Source organism: Molothrus aeneus, chromosome 26, assembly GCF_037042795.1.
Source record: "Molothrus aeneus isolate 106 chromosome 26, BPBGC_Maene_1.0, whole genome shotgun sequence".
NCBI lineage: Eukaryota > Metazoa > Chordata > Aves > Passeriformes > Icteridae > Molothrus > Molothrus aeneus.
In genome coordinates this window covers 3,542,341-3,564,068 of record NC_089671.1, presented here as the reverse complement: position 1 = coordinate 3,564,068, position 21,728 = coordinate 3,542,341, and the positions used below count along the sequence as shown (strand labels likewise).

The window sequence follows — 21,728 nt, the reverse complement described above, 5'->3', positions numbered from 1 at the left end:
CACAATTCTGTTTCTCTTCTGGAGAAAATGCCAGAGGAGGCATCTGAAGCCCAGTTACTGTGTTGGTTTTTCCCTGGCAGGGGTGGTGACTTGGCTCTGCTCCCCAGCCCTTGCACTCTCCTGTATTCCTTTCAGACCAGCCTCAGCATTTACCACAAGCAGATTAACCTCACTCTGTGGCTCCCAGCTTGCAGAACATTGCTCTGCAAAAACCCATCCCAGTCAGAATAACCCAGAGAGGGGGAGGCAGCACCTGCCCTGCTCTCAGCTCAAATGGGAGGTCAGCAAAGAGCCTTCTTCAAGCAGGGTGTCCTCAGTACTGTTTGGGCTCCCCAGCCTGCATTGCCCCAGTGTGGTGAGAGCACTGGGATCGGGGTGGGGTCTGCACAACCAACACCTGGGAATGCCACCAAAGGCACCCCTGAAAGCTCCCTGATTCTGGGGGGACAATCATGGAACACCAGAGCTGAATGTGTGAGTTTTGGCTGGCTGTTTTATTTTTCAGCAGACTCCCACCCTGCTGTGTGTAGCTGGCCATCCCTGCTGCCCCTGGGAGTGACCCAGAGCTCCGAGCTCCCAAAATACCGCGGGCAGTGCCAGGAAAGTGATCCTGGTCCTGTGAAAGCTGAGCTGGGCTCTCCTTTCAGCCTCTCCTTTCCCTTTGGAAACAGGCACTGCCCGTGTCTGTTGGTTCTCTCATTCCAAGGAAATGCCACATCCTCTTTTTCCCACTTTCCAAAGCCTGTCTCTGCTTCCGCCCTCCTCAGGCATCACTTCTCCCAACACCCCTGTTCACAGCAGGGCAGCCACAGCTCTTGGGGTCACCATTTACCCACAGACTTGCTCATAAATGTGGGAAAAACCTTTCTTTACTTCAAAGGGAAGCAGCTTTGAGCCTGAGCTTTAAATGACTTCACTACCTCATGTCAGAGGCGTTTGAGAGGATGAATCCTGTGCCGGCCTCCAGACGTGCCAGTTCCTGGTGAGCCTGGGAGAGGTGGGCAGAGCCAGGCAGCCAGGCCTCATCCTTGGAGACAGTCTGGAGCTGAGGAGCTGGGAGGTGAAGTTGAAAGAAGTGTTTGAAGAAGGAGTCCTGTCTGTGATTTGGGGATGGCTGGGGCTGTCTGGGCTGGGGAGAGGCTGCTCAGCTGCTGACCCGTGTTTGGCACCGCTCGTCTGATCAGAGCGGGGCTGCGTGGAGCTGCAGCACGTGGGGCCAGCCTCCCTTCTGCCAAGATGGGAAAGATCAGGGAGAGGAGGAGGCTCCAGGTGAGTTCATAAGAAAGCTCAAAAGCTGGAGGAAAGCTCAGGCTCAGGGAGGTACTTCAGGACACTCTGGGTTGCTTTCCTCAAGGGTGGTTTGCAGTGGCTTCTGGCCACCACACCAGGCTCAGGCTGGGCACTGAGACCACAGTGTGTTTCATATGGGACAGGTTTAAACTGGAAATGAGAACGTTTTTCTTAATTACCAACCAAATAACTGAAATTATTGTGAAGATAGCTTATCTTGGAGATTTTGTGATCTCTGGGACCACAAGAATAATTTTATCTCCTCTGAAATACTGGTGCCCAGTAACATGGCCAGCTGCAATCAAACAGTGAAAAACGTGAAAAAAATAACCTGAAATCTCAGCTCAGAGAATTTGGAAATTAAAAATCTATATTCCTTTCTCCACACAAAACCAAATACATTTAAAATGGTTTATTTAAAAAGTAAGGATTAAGTACATTATACACGGTTGTGATTATACCAGTAGAACTGAAGCACAGTGGAAATAACACTTTAGAACTGCAGACAGAAATGTAGCCTCAAGGGACATGATATATTAGCCCTTGTGGATATGTGATCCATACAGAGAGAAAAAGAAACAGAAAAAATAGTTTATTGTTAGATGTCTGGGCAGCTGAAGTGATTTCTCCTTTTACTCCTATTATGTATGAGAAACAAGGAAGAGAGACCTCATGGTATACCTGAAATTTTGTTTCTTGGAAAATCAAATCTGATCCAATAGCTTTTTTTTTTTTTTTTAAAAAGTTCTGTTGTTACAGTATATTATATACCAAAAGACTGATAATTGTTAATGATATGGTTTTATGGTATCTGCAGGCCTTGCTGGGAAATGGGGCTCATTTGTTAGATGCTGTCCAGGGAAACCAGAGAGATGTGGAAGAACAGATGATTTTTTTTAAACTATCACTGGGTGGTTTCAAAGGCTGAGCACAATCTGACTCTGTTCAGACACATCAACCATGGAGCAAGACTGCTCATGGGCAGGAATGCTGCAAATTTTTCAGTTTTGTCAGAATCAAAGTTTTTCATAGGAAAGGACTGAGGTTTTGAGTTTTTGGTGGTTTTGTTGGTGTTTGTTTGTTTGTTTGTTTGTTTTCTGGAATTGCCAAATGAATTTTTTTTTGGTTTTGGCTTTGGTTGAACAATTTGCTGCACTGCAACTTAACTGCTGAGTTTTCAGTCGCAGCCCTTGTTGTCTCACAGGACAAAAGCTCTGGTCCCTGTTATGTCCACATGACTTTGTTCCCTGTCCAGACCCCACGAACATCTCATGATCCCTACTCCAGCTCCATTTCTTGAAGGTGCCTGCTGGAGAAGGAGCAGATGCTCCAGCTTGGACCAAAACAGGGCATCACTCCTGGAGAGCTGCTGGACCCAGCCCTGCCCCGGGCTCTGGCAAAGGCTCTGGCAACGAGCAACATCCCAAAACACTCAGCAAGACTTTTTCTGCCAAAAATACTGCATGTGCCTCTGCAGGTCTGAGCTGGGCTGAAGAAAAACCTTGGACTTTGTCTGGAATCAGATGGGTGGTTTGAAGCACATTCACTGGAGAACGACGACTAAAAGAACAAAACCCACGCGCGAGCAAACCTGACACTGTCCACTTCCAGTTCAAGGTACATGAGATTAGAGAAACAGCTTATATCTAACTCCTGGTTTGAAAGGGAATGGTTTTATTCTTAATTACAGGAAACACAGATGAGGACTTAGTTCTAACTATTAGTTTTTTAACACAGTGGGAAACAAATAGTTCTGGGAAATTGCACTTGAAAAATACATTGACTATAATTAGATGTAAATTAATTAGCACTTAGTATGACACACTAATGAGACAGAAGGTTGGTTTTTTTTTTCATTGCAAACTTCTACTTCTATCATAGCTAATCAAAGTATTTTAATATTACGAAGTCTCAAAAAGTAGGAAATAATTTATTGTTTGAAAGCATAAAGATTCTTGTAAAAAAAACCTTTCATCAAGAACTTTAATAATTTTAGAACCCTTTTATGTTGTCCTAGCCGAAAAGTAGGTAAAAAAGTTTTCTTTTCTGCCTCTGTTTGAATTTTTTTTTAAAAAGCTTGTGTAACATCTTTCTCCATAGTGTGTTGATACAGAAAGTAGCACAACATTTTCTAGTTTTAAATCATTCCCATCGCTCCATTCGCTTTAGCTCTCAGAGTTCAGAGGTTTGAAAAAAGGATCCCAGCGGAGTTTTAACCTGAATGGAAACTCTTAATGAGCAGGGATGAAGGCTCCAACCCACCCCTGCCAAAATAACGATGTGGCTGTGCCAGGCTGAGGGCCAGGCAGAGCTTAACAGTGACTAGGGGAAGACTCTCGCTTAAAATTGAGAATTGTGTCTTGGTTCTTGCAAGGAGAGAGGCTTGAGTGGGTTCCTCTGGGGGGAGAGGGGTTCAACTTCCTTTTTGGGATGTTAAGGCAGCTGCTCCGGGATTTCCCTGGAGGACTTGGTTCCACTAGCTGAAAGCTTTGTATCCAAACCACCACTGAGTCTCTGGCCCTGGGGCCATCATAGGATAAATTAAGACTAAAGAGGTTTTAACAGTTTGGCTGAGATCTCCCACTACCAGTGACCCAAACTTTCCAAATTATGGATTTTTTTCTTGTGTAGTGTTCTGTTAGCAAAGATTTTGTGGGCAAAGATGATGGGGATATTCAAAGGAATCTACAGGAATTAGATGCTCCTCTCTCATTGCATCTAATTCATCTGAGGGGAATCGGGCACCTCATTCTCATATGGCTTGGTCGAGTGGTCACTAAAATCAGCATGAGTACCATTAAATTAAATTACCTTTGAGTCAGGCCATCGAGCTTTGAAATCCAAGCCTAAGTATAAAAACTGAAAGCAGGAATTTATAAGAAAAGAAAATAATATTCAGACTCTTTTAGAAACAGACAGAAGCAAAGGGTACAAATTAGTTCCCTCCTTACGTGATGCATAGAGTTTGCTGTGGGCTCTCTGCACGTAAGTAGATGCATCATTACAAAATAAATTAAATTAGGTCGAACCACCATTTCCATCTAAAAGCAACTATACCTTGCACCATGCGGCACTTAATTCATAATAAAAAGAGTTTAATAAATATCTCATAAACGGTGATTTTTTTTCTTTTTTTTTTCTTTTTTTTTTGTTCTGTTTTAAAAAATACAAAGTTGTCATCTGCTCTGCTGACACTCGGCTCCCGTTGCTGCAGGAAGGTTCGCGAGTCCGGGCGCGTTCTTGTCTGGTTGCTCAGAGATCTCCATTTCTGGTTCTCTCCTGGTTGCTCAGAGATCTCCGTTTCTGGTTCTCTCCTGGTTGCTCAGAGATCTCTGTTTCCCATTCTCTCCTGGTTGCTCAGAGATCTCTGTTTCCCATTCTCTCCTGGTTGCTCAGAGATCTCTGTTTCCAGTAGCGTTAGTGTTGCACTTGTGAAGCGTAAGGGAATCGGGGAATCGGCGGCGGCGGCTCTGCCCTGCTCCCGCCACGCTCGGGCAAATCTCCAGGGGCTCCTGACAGCCAGCACTCAGCACCTTGCCGGATCAGGCACTAGGGCTCGTCGAAATGAGAATTCAAGTTTTCTAAACGTTAGGCAAGAAATGATGCTTGCAAATAGGCTCAAGTCCCACCTGCTTTAATCTGTTTCCCTTTCCAGGTGTTTCAAGACGCACCCACCCTCTGCTCCTCAGCCTGCGTTGCCCCAAGGGATGCCTTACCCCAGGAATGGGAGACCCCCTTCCCACCCCATCGGAGAGTCTGTAATGCTCAGTACGTGGGTGCTCTACGGTTTCAGTGGCACAGGTCAGTTTTAGAAAGTGTTGCCTTCAAAAATATTTTCTTTTTTTTTTTCTTTTTTCTTATTTTATTTTGAAAGAGGCAAAGCTTACGCCGTGTTGAAGGAAAGTGGCTCACTTGATTGAGTAGCTCATTTTCATCCTTGGGCTTGGTTATAAATTATATTTGCAAGTTTATATTAAGGGATCTCAATATTAGAAAAAAAAAAAGTACAACAAATTTTCTGTAATCCTTTAAAACACACTGGTGGCCAGTCCTTTGCAGTTTCTCCAAGACTGTGTAGACACTACAAAAGTGCAGGAACATGAACTGCCTTCATCTTGTGACACCAAGAACAGAAATAAACAAACTCCAAATAGCTTCAAAAAAAGCTACGAGCGTGTAAATATCTTTATGTTGGTCCAGAGGATCTCCACTTGCTACCTCAACACATGCCACAATTAAGAGGTGAGAGGGTATTTTAACATCACTCCTGACAGATCCATTCTGTTTGGGCATCTCTTCAAAAAGCATGAGGAAGGAAGGTGCTTCAGACTGGCGTCGTTCTCCTGTTGACCATGTTGACGTGGAGTCCTTCCTTAAACTCCTTCTGGAGGAAGTTGTGGACCTGCAGGAAACTGGCTTCTTGGTCTTCATTGTAGCTGGCAGCCGTGGTAACCTTCAAAGGCTCCCTGGAAAGGGTGTACATGGAAATTTCGTTCATGGGGATGGTGCCTGCTATCTTCATGCCAACTGGAGAAATGTCCCTGGATGGAGAAGGCTCCGTGGAGCGGGAGCTGGATCTGGACCTCCGCCTCCTGTACCTATAGCTTGGCATCCTGGCATAAGGAGAACTGGAAGAAGTCTTAAGGAATTCCCTCTTGGTCTTAAACCTCAGCTCTTTGTTCTTCTCAATATAAATGTTCACAGCCAGAACACCTATGGTTTCGGCCACGATAAAAGACAAGGCTCCAAAATAAAAAGACCAGCCATAGTTGTAATGGTTCTTTTTGTCCTCATCTCGCTTGTCACTTGGGTCACCTGCATTGCTCGATATGTAGACAATGATCCCTATGATATTACTGAGACCTGGAGGAAGAAAAACATAAATCAGTGTTTATGTGCCTGGGGAGATAAAATTCAAGCCACGTTATTTTCTGGACCTGAACGGTTCTAAGACTGGGACAAGAAATTTTATTGCATTTATTTACTCTTACATTTATCTCAAGGATTCATTTATTCCTGAAAGACAACCAATAGATCAACATATGGATCACGTGTGCTCACGTGGATCCCAAAATACTCAGCAGGACTTTTCCCAATCTCTTCATTGCCACAATGGAAAAGCAGCAGCTTGTGGGAGCTCACTAATATTGTGAGTGGGATTCTAACATTTGGAGCTCAGGGCTATGGCTGTTCACCTTGATCAAAATAAGTTCTCTTCCACCTTGCTGAATTTTCATCTAAATGCTGCATGCTTAATCCAGCTGCAGGGAGACTTATTAACAATGGGGCTGACTCTTTCAGATGTTTCTAGTGTAAAAACGGGTTCACCCATCAGAGGTGAATGTTTTCTGCCTTCATATTTAAAAAAAAAGGCCCTAGGTATAAGAGATGCCTGATTCATCTAATGTTTAATACATTTTAAATAGTGTAAAACATGCTTGTTACTGAATTTCACTTCTTTCTGCAGGAAAACCAAAAGCTTTTCTAGAATATACTTATTGTGGGGCTTCAAGAGCATAATTTTGTCTTGAGGAATTTGCCTGCTGTGGTGCTGTTAATGCCCTCAGCCCAGGAAAGGGATGCAGGGAAAGCACTGCCAAGGAGCTTTTCCAGAGTCTTTTCCAGCTGAAAACAGCAGCACTTCTTAAGAACTCAATTTAAACAGAACATACCTGCTGCAACAAAGAGAATCCCAGCGCTGAGAATAATGTTGTTTTTGCTGTTGTAAATCCTTCCTGCTCCGACACAGAGTCCTCCCAGCAACAGCAAAATTGTGCTTAGGATGGGGAACACGCTGGAGGCACGGACGATGCCTGCAGGGACACAGGTAGGAAGGGAAGACAGAGCAATCATTTTGGGTGCCTCCTCGGGTGCAAGTGTGGAGATTAGAGTCTCAAAAGCCCTGTTTTTTCCCTAAAATTGTTAAGAAGAATGATTTAATAGAACCAGAGGATGGTTAAGGTTGAAAAAGACCTTTAAGATCATCAAATCCAACAGTGAAACCAGCTCCTCCACTAAACCATATCCTTGAGTGCCAGCCACATCCACACATTTTTTGAACATACTCCGGGATGCCTGTTCCAGTGTTTCATAGCCCCTTCAGCAAAGAAATTTTTCCCAATATCTAACTTATTATCATTTTTTATTCCTTTTTCCTAGAATTATCACTGATTCTCCATTTCTGGGCATGATTTTGGGACGAGGGAGCCATGAGGTGGCCAGTGTGACAGAGACTCTCAAGTGAGTGGCTTCAATCTTTTGAGCTTTCTCCCAGGAAGTCCAACATTATTGGCATTTTCTGATGCCACCGTGTGCAGAATATTTCTAGCAAAGCATGAGGTAAGTGACAGTAAGACCCAGCATCATGCAGGGAGCAGCAGTGAAAAATTCATGAGCTGGCTATGAACCCTACAACGTTTGGGACAGCTGGAGCAGACGGATCTGTTCCGTGGTGCACACACAAGGTGAGCAAATTACAGCTCTTGAAGTCAGCAGCATCCATGTTGCCAGCAAGCACAGCTAATAACCCCTTTTTCTTTTAGTGGATATTAAGGACATCGAAACCTTTCAGATTTCTAAGGCAGGAATTTTAACAAGTGTGTTTTAGATGTTTGTGTTTAGTTCCCTGACAGCAAAGTAGTCATTTAAAATTCTGCATGCTTCAGTCCATTCATCAGCGTATAAAATCCCCCACAAAAATATTAAAACACCACTTCAAGCCAGCTTTCAAAGTCGGGTCACAACAAGACAGAGCAGCAATCGACAGGGAAGCGGCAGGGAGGGAACAAAAGGGCTGAGAAAAAAATAAACAAGCATGAGAAGAGAGTAAAAACCAAAGGGGTAAAAGCTGCCAGGGGTTCTTGAAAGGCAGAGTGACAAACTGAGTTTTATTGCTGTAGAGAGAGGATTTATTTTTTGAAGAAGGGGAGATAAGGTGCTGAACACTGCTGTGGAAAATGGGATCACCCTGAAGCCGGGGACAGGCGAGGGCACGGAGGGGAGCCCCGGCAGAGCGAGGGGCGCCAGGCTGGGGCGATCCCAAGGCGGGGGAGGGTCAGAAGCTGCTGTCACAGCGGCATGGAACCCCTCAGCAGGCTGGGAGGCCACGGCACGGCAGGGCCGGGTGAGCGGAGAGGAGCCAGCGCCATCTGGGCCGAGCGGGGCCGGGAGCGCCGCGCTCCCTGCGGGCGCATCCTCCTGGCTGCCACGCTGGGAGCGGCGCCCGCTCCCCGGCAGGAACGGGCAGATGTTCCAGCTGCTGCTTTCTCGTTCCGCTGCCCATGGCCCTGGCGTTCCCGACTCGCTGAATCGCTTCCTGACGATTCCCCTGGTAACTGGTGGCAGAGCTCCAGTGGCTGCGGAGGGACGGGGATGGGGGTTCCGCACCGGCATCGCTCACGGAGCCCTGCACGGCCCCGGGGCTGGCGGGGACGGTCCGGACACAAACCCAAAAAGACAAAGACAGCGCCTGCCTGGGAAGCTTCTGCCTGTATCGATCTCTAAGAGCGAGAAAAGTCCATCCTTTCCCAAACTGGCAGCGTCGCTGCACGTGTCCTTCACAGCTGGGGCATTTTCCAGCCGGATCTGAAGCCGGGCCAGGCGGGCGCATTGCTATTCAGGCAGCGTCTCGCAGGAACTGCCAAACCCCACTGATGTGAGTGGGTGGAAGGGCTCTGGGCAAAGCCTGCTGAGAGGTGAGAGCCTGTTCCCTTGGCCTGGGTGTGTCCCCACGCGGGTGCTATGAATTAACAGCACTTTGGCTTTTGGGTCAGTTTTTTCAGTCAGTTGTTAGAAAAAGATTCAAACTCAGTCTCTGCTGCTGGACTTTAAGGCACCTCAAATCTCTGTCTGTCTGTTTCTGTGCCCTGGCTAAAGGCTTAAAATCGCCTCTGGCCCACCCTTTCTGAATATTGTTTCCTGCGCTTTATGGTCATGCTGTTTATAATGATTTCAGTCAAATCAAAGAGCTTTCCCAAAATGCTTCAGTGATATCATTGGAAGGAACTTGTTAGATGCACCAAATAAAGGGGATGGATTGTTCTATTTGTTCTATTTCTACCAATAAATTTCAGAGATAATTTTTCTATAGTAAGTAATTAATGCAAAGAGAAACAAAACACACAGTGTTCTCTTCCTGGAAAATTCCACAGTATATTTTTTCTTACAATGTGTGCTTTTAGCTCTGAAATTTCAAAGGAAGCTCATAAGGTACCACGTAGAATTTACATATGTCTCCTGATACTGGTAATAAAGTGACAGCACATCAAAAAACATTAAGGCAATCTGGTTTTTGCTTTCTCCCTGGCTTTTCTCCCCCCCTTGTTTACCGTCCTGTCGCTTTGCATCGCCTGCTGTGCACCGCTATGTGTGGTGACACCTCCTCCGGTGGAGCCGCGGCGCTGCTCCTCCCCATGGGGCTGCAAACCCTGCTCGGCCTGGGCTTTTAATCTCCGCAAAGGCAGGAGCCGAGGGAATGGCTGTGGAAAGAGGATGCTTTGACATGCGGGGAGGAAGGGCATGAACGAGCAGAGATGGCCCCGAAGCGGGGTCCCCCTGCTCAGAGCAGCAGAGCCCCGACATCCCCAGCGCACAGCGAGGATGAGATCGATCCCCCTCCGGCAAAGGGAGAGGCGCCGGTGGATCCGTGCTGGATGCGAACAGCTCGGGTTTGGTGTGCCCAGAGAGGGCAGGGAGAGCAGGGAAAGAGGAGACAGGGAAGCAGGAGAGGAGGGAAGCAGGAGACTGGGAAGAAGGAGAGGAAGGAAGTAGAAGAGAGGGAAGCAGGAGAGAGGGGAGCTGGAGACCAGGGAAGAAGCAGACAGGGAAGCAGAGAGAGAGAGATAGAAGCAGGAGACACCAGTGAAGCAGGAGAGAGGGAAACAGGAGAGAGGGAAGAAGGAGACAGGGAAGCAGGGACAGGGAAGCAGGAGAGATGGAAGCAGGAGATTGGGAAGAAGGAGAGGAAGGAAGTAGGAGAGAGGGAAGCAGGAGACAGGAAAGCAGGAGACAGGGAAGCAGGAGAAAGGGAAGCAGAGACAGGGAAGCAGAGACAGGGAAGCAGGAGAGAGGGAAGCAGGAGAAAGGGAAGCAGAGACAGGGAAGCAGAGACAGGGAAGCAGGAGAGAGGGAAGCAGGAGAGAGGGAAGCAGGGATAGGGAAGCAGGAGAGAGGGAAGCAGGAGAGAGGGAAGCAGGAGAGAGGGAAGCAGGGACAGGGAAGCAGGGACAGGGAAGCAGGAGAGAGGGAAGAAGGAGAGAGGGAAGAAGGAGAGAGGGAAGCAGGAGAGAGGGAACCGGGGCACGTTTGCCGCCGGGGATGCAGTGGCAGCCTGGGGTCCGTGCTGGCACTGGGACAACTGCTGCTCACTGGGGCCCTGCTCAGGCATGTGAGGGGGATTTTTTTAGACACACAGATGGGAGTGTGTTGCCACAGGGAAGGTTCAATAGGAAGGGTCTTGTCTGAGCTCCTCTGCACGTCTCAGCTTGTCCCACGCTGTCGTTTGCTTGGTTTTGTAGGGAGCAGCTTGAACACCAAAGGGTAAAATCCAAACTCCTGCCTCTACCCACTCCCTAGACCAAAGTCTCCCAAAATCAGCCATTTTTGTCACTGATTTCCATGGGGTTTTGAACCAGGGCTTGATCCTGCTAGCACTACAATGTTTGCATTTCTCTGAAGCCCAAATTAAACTGGGGGCTGTGGAAGAGGCTGAGACCCCTCACGCTGCTGCTTCCAGAGCACAAAACACATGAGTGTGGGTGCCTTTGCCTAAGCCAAGCAGGATAAATAAGTATTAGTCCCAACATGTCCCTCTGAGAAACTGTGCCAAGAAATGGCCAGAAATAGTGGAGAATGGAGCCAGCAGACTGCAAAAGTGTTGCAGAGGGCAAAACCAGGACAGAAGCTCTCATGTCCCTGTGAAACAGGATGCAAATATCCTCCTGTCTTAGACAATGATTTGGTCCCTATTACATATAGGTATGAGCTCATCTCCTCTGGATTTAGACATGTTACCTTTCAGTAATCTCTAAATCAACTCTGTGCATGGGAAACTGCAGTTTTCTTATCAAAGTTAAAGCCAAGGAGCCTTGTCTCTGTGCAGACTCTGTGAGGTGAGCTCTGCTCTGCGGGGGAGACACCAGAGACTGATTTTGCAGAAGACATAAAGGGTTGGACCAACTTGTTTTTAAGATCTGTACTTAGTCACTTTTGCAAACAGCTTTTAGGAACACCCGTCACAAGCACACTTACAAACAATTTACCAGTCTCGTAGCTTAACGTGGAGCTGGAGACTGTTTTTCCCAGTTCTCACTTTTCTCCATATAAAGAAGGCATAACATGCTTTTATCATGATGCTACTTAATTCCTCTTTCCTTTTACTAATGATGTTTGTTTCCTAAAGCTGACTTGGCATCAATTTAACATTAGTTCCAAGGCTTTTTATGAAAGATAAATGCAGCTGTGCTCACACTCTGCCTTTGCCTGAGCTCTGAAATCGTGTCACCCGGGTGCTATGACTGATCTAAATCGACAAGAGCAAAGAGGAAAAAAACATCTGGGTTTTCTGGTGAGGCAAACTTTTTGGAGATTTTTTTTCTTTCTTCATGTCTTAGCAACAAGAAGTTGTTGCCCAGAAGTGAGCAGAAGGGCAGAGTGGTTCTCTAAGTGGTGTTTGAGGTAATTAATATTGTAATTGAGGAGTTCTCTGCTTTGCCAGCAGCACTGTTCTGTGCTCCCTGATTTCCCAACACCTTGTGAGCTGCAGTTCCTCTCCCTGGTAAAGGGCACTGCTTTCAGCTTGGCTGCTCAGCTCTTTTGTTCACGAGGAACAACAAGACAAGGAGTCCTCTGGGGAAGGAGAATCTAGCTCCAACTTTGCAGGCTTCATGGTTGGGTTCCAAGACTTGCCATCAGTGGAGAGAATGGTCACGTGGAGGGGATGAAACAACTGCCCTGATCCCAAGCACCAGGCTGGTGGGTGGGATCCCTTCTGGGGGGAATTACATGCCAGAATGGAGCAGCAGTGGCTAGCTGGCCAGGCAGGGAAGCCATGGCCCCTGTTCATGCTGGGATTTTGCTGTGACCTGCAGAAATTTCAGCTTCCTTCCTACAGTGCAGTAATTTCACTGCAGGGGGATGTGGCTCACCAGCTGCAAAGGCTGAGGCTTGAGTAAGGGTTGGGTTTAGGTATTTGGCTTAAACTTCCTAATGGGCTGGAACCCACTCCTCAAACCTGTTTTGTTACACTAACCCTATAAATACTCCCTCTGTAAAAGATCCCTGCCAATCTGCCAAGCTGTAGTTTTCATTTGAAAATTTGTCATATGATGTTTAGACAGTCGGCACCAAAATTGTGAGCATTCCCCTGGCTGAAGGAAACCCTTGGAAAAAATCCTTGAAAGCCCATGGCAAGAGGGCTGGAACTAGATGGTCTTTAAGGTCCCTTCCAACACAAACCATTCCATGGTTCAATGACCATGAAGTGGGGCTCCCCAAGGGTGGTGGTTGTGTCAGCTGCTGCATGAACTGGACACGTGGCACCACTGGGCTGTGCAGCCCAGTTTGGACCAGCCTGGCAGTGAGTAAAACTGGGGTTGCTCTGTGCAGAAGAGAAGCCCAGGGAAGCCCCATCTGTGTGTTAGGTCTCACTTACGGAGAAGGTACTCGGAGCTGTCGTGGTCGTAGTCATTGTCCTCAGGGAAGTGGTTGATCCGGAAACAATGTCCTTTGTAGATTCCTGGATGGAAACAAAGCAAACAGAACCCATAAGGAACACAACCAGGCAAATGGGCTTTTTTTAACCATCTCTGAAGTAATGAATTTTGGGCAGATTGGCTGAATGAAGGGACAGCCAGGATGCCTGGGCTCTTTCCTTCAGCCACTTCTATCGTCCTCTTGAGATTTTTAATCTCTAAGTGCTTCACTTTATCAGCACTGTGCTTATCTTACAAGCATACTGAGTTTGCAAAGCTTCTTTTTGTTCCCAGAGTGGCTGTCAGGCTGGGTCCCTGCTCCATGGCTGGGGCTCCCAGTGCCAATCTCGCTCCCATCACCCTTCCCATCTCACCCCAGTGAAGTGCCAGTAAATGCTGAATTGTCTGAGGCCTCTTCAATTACTCTCTAGGCTGCAAAAACAAGTCCATAAATCTCTTCCTGCTGCAGTTGAAGCCCTTATGTCCCACTCAAGATTGGCTCAGCTTTTAATGGCATATTTGTTTAGCTAACTGGGAGTAAAGTCAGGGCACAGCATGCACTCCTGATGCGCTCCTGATCCCTGGAGGGACAGCACCAGAGCTGGCCGGACAAACCCCTTGCTCCACTGGACACCTCAGCACTTTGTCCATGTAGGTGAAGCTGTCCATGAGCATTTTGTGCTCTTTGCTGTCACAGTTACCCACAGTGTGAGCTGCAGCTGGGTCGCTGTGGCACAGGGAGCTGCACGGGGAGCTCTCCCCAGAGAGCTTCCTGCAGGAGTGAGCCCTGAGCTGTGATTGTGCCGTGGTGCTTTCATTATTCATTAACCAGAGCTCTCCTGCTCGGGAACACATCACCCAGGCTGAGTTATCCCTGCACAGGAGCCTCAGTGCTTACAGCTCGAGCTGGCAGAAGGATTTAAAACCCATCACTTAATACTACTTTAACAGAAGCACAGCTGCAGTCTGTAGGATATAAATGTGGATTTATTTCACTACCTATTACCAATGATTACAAAAATCTCAAAAGAATTACTAATCCAGAGGATTTAAATTGCACCCTGTGAGTGTCAACTGCAGGTTTGCTACTACAGCGCATTAAATTCTTCCAGTAAATGATGTATCAGCTCTAATTGCAGCAGCAGCTCAGGCTTTCTCTGCACAGCACTTCAAAGGCTGGGAACAAGATGCAAGTGGCTCATGTCACATCTGGAAGTGTCACACCTGTCCTGGCTGCCAGGTGGGGAGAGCACTGCAGCTGGGCCTGCTCCTGCTGAGCCTGTGCATCCTGTGCTGGCCACCACAGGGGCTGCTGCTCCTCAAGGCAATGCAAAACTCAGATTTTAAAGATGCCAGTGTTTATTTTCATGGCAGTTCACACAATTACCCCCAGCATTACAGAGCCTCTGAGACTGGATGGTCATTTCATCAAGTCTCTCCTTTAAGGTGTGCAATTTACAGGAAATACATTCAGAGTGTGATTTTTATCCTCTCTATTTATTAAGGGAAAAAAAATCTAAATAATTTTCCCATCCTAATTTCCCATGGAAATAGGCTTCTCAATGACTGTGCTTGTGTGTGTATGGGTGGGGCCACCTCTCAGTCTGCACACCTTGTCTGTCTGTAGGTGTTGTATTCCGTGTCCTCACACTGAGACAAGGCAAGGTTAGAGGAGATAAAGGGTGAAATTTCTCCCTGTGCTCAGAGAAACTGTGGCTGCCCCATCCCTGGAAATGTCCAAGGCCAGGTTTGATGTGGCAGCCTTGCATAGTGGAAGGTGTGGGTGGAACTGGGTGAGCTTTAAGATCCCTTTGAACCCAAACCATTCCATGATTCTGTGGCTCTCCAATAAATCGAAATCATTTTCCTCCAATAATAAAATAAATAAATAACAAACTTCCTCCAATAATAACCTCCAGTAAAGGTTAAGGTAATTGGCTGAATTTATCCAGAGCTGATATAAAAGTAGAAGTACGGCAGGTGACTGAGCTGCAGGGCAGACAGGGAGGTGCCTGAAGGAGGGAGCTCAGTGTCCCCACCCCAGGCTCCTCTTGCACGTTCCCAGAGTGTGGACATGGCAACAGCCCAAACAAACACCTCCCTCCAGAAACTCACTCAACAGATGAGGAGTCTGCAAGACTGAAACATTCCCCAAGCCTCTTGTGATGGACTGATGGAGGGGTTTGGGCTCTGTGAAATGGCTCAACATAATTAAACTGCTGAGTGAAATGGGCCCCTCAGCAGAACTTTCACAGAGGCCATGAAGCCATTCCTTCCCCAGCAGGGTTGGAATGCACCAGCAGGACAGCACTGACGAGACCTCTCACATGGAAGAGTATTAGCAAGACTAGCAGAGGTAAAAAACAGGTTAATCACCTCTCTGCCCTGTCCCCCCACCCAAAAAAAAATTATTTTCAGTTTTTAGGAATATGAGATTGGTCATTATTAATTGGTCATTATTTATCTGGCTAAATTATTATAGAAATTGAAAATGACTGTGAAATTTGGACCTGTATTGAAGCCTAGGAATTCAAAATATTCTCCCCAGTACTTTTTATGTAGTTCAGACCAGAGATACTGGTTAAGGGTTCTCTCTAGTGTCTGTGATGTTTGATAGCTAATAACAGCAGCAGACTGAATAACTTTTTTCTATAAACTTAACAAGTGCAATGCAATTCAGCAACAGCTTATTAAACTCTCAGTGAGGCTTGAAGTTGCTATCAAGAACTCTGGTGATCTACACAGTATTGAGGCCTCTTTCAATCCACAAAGTATCTGAAATAAAGGCTTGCTAAGGAAACTAACAATACCTCTTCATGAGGATGGACTTTGAAATTCAGATTTGGCAAAAATTCAAACTAGCTGGAGAAGCTACTGAAGCAGTGGTCAGCTCTAAAAGCTGACAGCAGAGTCTGAGTTGTATTTATACGTAAAAAATAGGAGCAAGTCAAAGCTGGGCTTTGGTGGGATACTCATCTCCATGCCCTGGCATGTACAGCAATGCATAAAGAGTAAAAGTCATGGAATGGCAGAGGTGGCAGAAAAGGAAAGCCTCAATCAAACCCAGTAACAATCATTCTGCAAGCACCTGCCCGAGGGCTGAGCTCCTTGAAGCTCTTCTCCAAGGCTTCTCAGGAGCTGCCCTGAAGAAATGTGCAGGCAGACGTGGCCACAGGTCCACACTCACAGAGGCACACAAAATGGCACACAAAACCATTTCCCACCCAGGAGACAATGGGGGACAGAGATTTTCCTTCTTGCTTGAGTTTGGGGATACAGTCCCTCATATCCTTGGGAGAGGAAGATGGAATATTTAACTCCTACTGCTGTACCCACTAGAGAGAGAGATAAATAAACTGCAATCACTGCCTAACAGATACTAAAATATTGAGAAGCTCTTCTGGATACCTCTTGAGAGTGAGATATAATATCCCACTGAGATGCTGTAAGTATTACTTCTTTCTTTGAATGATTACTGATACGTTTTTAATGATGCTTTTAGAAATACAAATATTAGAATGCATTTTTTCTCCTCATAATAACAAAAAACTTTGTTCTGAATTTTGAGCCAGGACTTCAGGATCTGCATTAATGATAATGAAGAGGTAAATTTTCTGAAGTGCTGTGGATGGTGTTAGAACAATTTTTTTCCACTGGTTGCAGCATACTTAACTGGCAATTAGGAACTAAAAAGCATTTCTGACTTGGTTCTGCTCTGTGTTCAAGGGCTTCTCTGGCAAGGTTAGTACTTCCCAATCTCACTAAGTGTTGTTCAGACAACTATAATTAGAGTGTGATGTACTCAGATAACATGATAAGGGAGGGAACTGTAGTGCCTAAGTGAAGATTAAGCTTTGTTTGGGGCTTTGAGATCTCTAAATACATAGAGATTTCAACAGCAAATCAAAGTAGTGATCCCAAATTCTGATGACATACTGCCTTCTCCTTGCTCTTTCTCAAATAATCCTTTAATAATCCTGCCTCTATCACTGCAGATTGTTCTTTGGGTTTTTATTTTTTGATGATTGAGAGTGAAGATTAATGCTTAGGATGTAAATGCTCATTAGTCTGTAGCCATGCATTTCATGATCCTGTTATTGTCCATACCATCAGCCATGTCTGAGAACAGCCATTTCCTGTGGTTAGTGTTTATCCATGCCAACATTCCCTGATACCCTGGAAGTGTTTGCACAAATCAGCACTGGAAAACAGAGTCCTCAAATGTCTGACAATATTTGTCAATACAAGGCTGTACTTTTGTTTTCTCCTTGCCCTAATCTTGAAAACTCTACACAACAAGATCTTCCCATAGCACTTCTGCTCTGTTGTCATTTAAAAGAGGTTTCCAGCACTGCAGACTGGAGCAGCTCTGCAGCAGAGGGCCCTGTCTGCGGGGGACTTCTGTCAATAGGGATTTGTGTCTGCCCGTGCTGAGCAGGGCTGCGGGAGGAGATATCTGATAGCAGTGGGGGAGAGGGCTGGGCTGCTCCCTCCTGCTCCATCACCTCCTGCACAGCCGCTGCCCCCTTAACCCTCTCAGCTGCCAGCCCTCCCCTATGCAGAAAACACTGGCTTTGGGACCTTTCTTGTTTCCTCATGGGAAACCAGACATTTGCAGTGTCTTGGATCAAACCCTCCCCTGCCAAGTCGCCCCGTTCCTGCAGCTCTCCAGCAGCTCTGGGGCACACACGTGCACACTATTAATAGTGTGAAGCAGGGGATTCTCCCAGAGCTGCACTGGTGGGATGGGAGCTGTGAATTTCAGCTGCAGAAGTGGCCACTTGGCTTCAGCAGTCACTGCAGACAGGTAAATACACCCACAGCATCCACCCCAAAACTGTGTTTAGGACTAGTGAGAGGTCCATTACTTTCACTTGGACTTGCACCAAGATGAGTGGCTCCTAAGACCATTGGATTACTATTATCCTTTGAAAGTAAGGTTTGGGACCTGGTAGAGAGGCCTTTCTTGTTTCCTCATGGGACACCAGACATTTGCAGTGTCTTGGATCAAACCCTCTCCGGCCAACTCGCCCCGTTCCTGCAGCTCTCCAGCAGCTCTGGGGCACACACGTGCACACTATTAATAGTGTGAAGCAGGGGATTCTCCCAGAGCTGCACTGGTGGGATGGGAGCTGTGAATTTCAGCTGCAGAAGTGGCCACTTGGCTTCAGCAGTCACTGCAGACAGGTAAATACACCCACAGCATCCACCCCAAAACTGTGTTTAGGACTAGTGAGAGGTCCATTACTTTCACTTGGACTTGCACCAAGATGAGTGGCTCCTAAGACCATTGGATTACTATTATCCTTTGAAAGTAAGGTTTGGGACCTGGTAGAGAGGCCTTTCTTGTTTCCTCATGGGACACCAGACATTTGCAGTGTCTTGGATCAAACCCTCCCCTGCCAACTCAGCCCATTCCTGCAGCTCTCCAGCAGCTCTGGGGCACACACGTGCACACTATTAATAGTGTGAAGCAGGGAATTCTCCCAGAGCTGCACTGGTGGGATGAGGGCTGTGAATTTCAGCTGCAGAAGTGGCCACTTGGCTTCAGCAATCACCTGCAGACAGGTAAATACACCCACAGCCATCCACCCCAAAACCTCACCAACCAGCCCATGGCTTCCTGGCAAATGTGGGACTTCTGGGATGGTTTGGAGACATGGAATGAAATTATTTTCAGGATCATTTGACAGCAAGTGGTGTCAACACCTTCCACTATCCCAGGCTGCTGCAAACCCCATCCAACTTGGCCTTGGACACTGCCGTGGATGGAGCACCTCTGCTGTTGGGGGGTGACTTCTAATTCTGACAGGAACAATTCTACTCTCTGAGCAAAATACTCTTGGGGTTTTTCCCTGTTGCTTGTGGAAACAGGGAATACAAGTTGCAAGGAGCTGACTGTATATTAAAAATAAGGCAATTAGTAAGGTACCACGGGAAATTTGGACCGATGGTTCTGCTTGTTGCATCTATTCTGTGATTAAATACTGTGCCTCAGTTCCAGAGCCAGCTGTCAGCCTGATTTACTGCAACACATGAATATCTGAATGGTTAAATGACAAGTTTTCTGAATATATCAGCACAGAGAGGGCTGACTGACAGACAGTGTCACAAACCACGAGGAAAGTGTGACAGGGAGAGTGGGGCTGCTGTAACAGAAGTTGCCTGAACACAGTCCCAGCACTGGCTTTCCTTAATGGCATGGCTTTACACTTCCCTTGGACATCAGTGGAGAACCTCTATTTATAGGAGTGAGAGTGTCTCAGGGCTGGACTCTGCCAGGGCACAAGAGAAACAGTTGTGTATTTTTTTCCTTAGGAGGATTTCTCTGCTGACAGGTTCTGAAGCCCTTTGCTGACTGATTTGAGCAATAGTGAGCAAAGGAGATCAGACATGCCAAAAAATGTTCATCTCCACAAAAATATCTATCTGTGCACTGTGTTCATTTGTTTGATTTTCCACCAGCACAGCTCCCCTGCCTCACTGGACTGACACCACAGCACAGGCAGCTGCTGCCTTTGCTTTCTTCTCATTCCTCTTGTTACAAAATAACCCTCGAGAAGAGGAATCAAGGGTGCACCTCTTTTTACTTTCAAAACCTGCTTTGTGGTGCTGCTGGTCAAACAGGGGTTATTCTAGTCCTGAGCTCTCCCCTCAGACCACAAGGAACAGCATTAGATATTTTCTTGTAGCTTGGAACTTTCTGTGTTAAGCTGTCCCAAGTTTGATTATTTGTCTCCTGCTGCTCGCTGAGAGTTTCACAAGCCTGTCCTTAAGTTACTCGAATGAGCACAGATCCCACGGGTCTCTGCCTGGAGATGTTTAATGCTGTCATTATAAAAGAAATCATGAACTATTGATGCAGGTCATGTGCAAAACACACCTCATGTGAATTTGCTTCTGCACAATGCTGCTGTGAGCCGCCTCCATCACCGTGGAGGATGCAGCCAGCAGAGGAAGAAGCCTCAGGAGGTTAAATACACATTTATTGGGTGTCTGCCTTAGAAAAAAGTTTGGCTGTTGTACGAGCTGGAAACTTCAAAGCATAGGCTGGTTTTGAGACAGATTCTGTCTGACACCCTCGGAGTCCTGCCAGTCCTGGAAATTTGTCCATATGACAGTTTGTATTTTTGTTTCATCCTGAAGAAGAATTTGATGAAGAGCACTGCTCGTACCTGGGGTTATTGTCATATTTTTGCCAGGGTAGATCCTGTGTTCAGAGAATGCTCAGGACATAAAAAGAGTAGGAGTTTATTCCCTTTCCTGTGGGCTACCCTGGTGCCACAAACCAGCTGGACAGGACAGATGCCTGTGTGTGTCATGGTCAGGCCAAAGCAAATTCAGCTCAGCTGAGTCTTTAAATGGAATCCATCCTTACTCTTACCATGTTTCTCTACAGGTCTTAAGACTGTGAAAAAAAGAATATTTTATTTCACTTATAGAAGTGCTTTTCTTCTTTATCTTTCATTCCCTAACTCAGAACTCACTTGTTTCTCATTGCAGGGAGAGGAACTGCCTACTTTTGGGCCAGACTCTGATTTCCCTGTACTGGGCTCCAATCTGTCTCACCCAGTGATATCAGAATCTGGCCTACTCCCTTTTGTTTGCTTCCCATCTACTTCCCGGGCAGAAAGACAATTATTTTAAAACGTTGAAATGTATGAAATTTGCCCCACTTTCTTCCTTAGGAGCTGTCATCTCAAACAAACCCTTTGGGTTCTTCTTTTGATCTATTTTCAATTGTCTGGTGGGCAAAGCAAAACTCCTCCTCCAGTCTCTTATTTTCTTATCTTCTGCTGTGACATGAATTTCCCCTTTTTCCAGTCCTCCCCCTCTGCTGCCTACAGACCTTCAGCTGCTCGGAGCTTCCTGGCAGTCCCCTGGTGTCAGGTGAGGAGCAGCCACTCAGGATTTGCTGCCTGCCCCATTTTGCTCCTCTTTAAGGCTTTTAAAGGCAGAACACCTTCCCGGTGTGCTCAGCACCTCGGAGGGCTCCAAGGAGCTGGAGGAGCTGCTGGAGCAGCTGCTGCTGCCCACGCACTGCAGAGGAGCTGGGGCTGGCAGGGAGCTCTTGCCTGGCCTTTATTTAGTGCTCCCCATTCCCCCCAGCCTGGCAGGAGCAGGTTTTCTCCAGGAACAGGTCTTGGTTTATCTTGTCATTGATGTGCTCACTCCATTCTCTTCCTTTCACGTAGTAAATGCTCCCTCCTGTATTTACTGTAGACTTTCTGTGAGAGAAGAGTCTTACACCCCACTCTCCAGTATTTAGAATACCCTAATCTGCTTTCCCCAGCCTGCCTGCACTGTGGCAGTGCTTGATCTGATTCCCTTTTGCTGCCTGCAGCCTCTCCCTGGTTCTCCTGGACAAAGCCCTGTGTGTTGGAGGAGAGGCTGCCCATGGCCCTTCTGCCAGCCCAGCCCCACAGCAGGAAGGCTGTGCTGCTCTGTTCCTTGCATTGCTGTTTTTGCAGCTCTCAGACTGCACTGGAGCTCATGCCTGGTGTGGACCCCTCTGCTCTGAGTGCCAGTTCCAGACTGGAGAGGTTCCTGCTTGGGCAGCTCGACCTTCATGGCACAGCCACCCCTTTTTGAACACTCCTGAGTTCTCTGTGGCCGTGGCTGATCTCCTCCAGATGCCAGGGGATGCTCGCTATTTCCCAAGGAAGTTGGTCCCATAGCAGAAGGGGTACTTTGCTTAGGAGGTAAAAAAATCCACTGCTCATGGAATGACAGAATGGTTTGGGTTGG

General features: G+C 46.9%; 1 protein-coding gene across 1 annotated transcript in view; it reads right to left on the bottom strand.

Moving 5' to 3' along the window:
• Nucleotides 1-1,687: 1,687 nt before the first annotated feature.
• Nucleotides 1,688-21,728, bottom strand: part of CACNG4 (calcium voltage-gated channel auxiliary subunit gamma 4) — a 46,735-nt gene continuing 26,694 nt past the window's right edge. The window contains exons 2-4 of the mRNA XM_066565877.1: nucleotides 12,941-13,024; nucleotides 6,963-7,103; nucleotides 1,688-6,153 (exon numbers count right to left, since the gene is read on the bottom strand). Coding sequence (XP_066421974.1) covers nucleotides 5,615-6,153; nucleotides 6,963-7,103; nucleotides 12,941-13,024 — 764 coding nt within the window. The 3' untranslated portion in view covers nucleotides 1,688-5,614. The remainder of the gene's footprint in view (nucleotides 6,154-6,962; nucleotides 7,104-12,940; nucleotides 13,025-21,728) is intronic.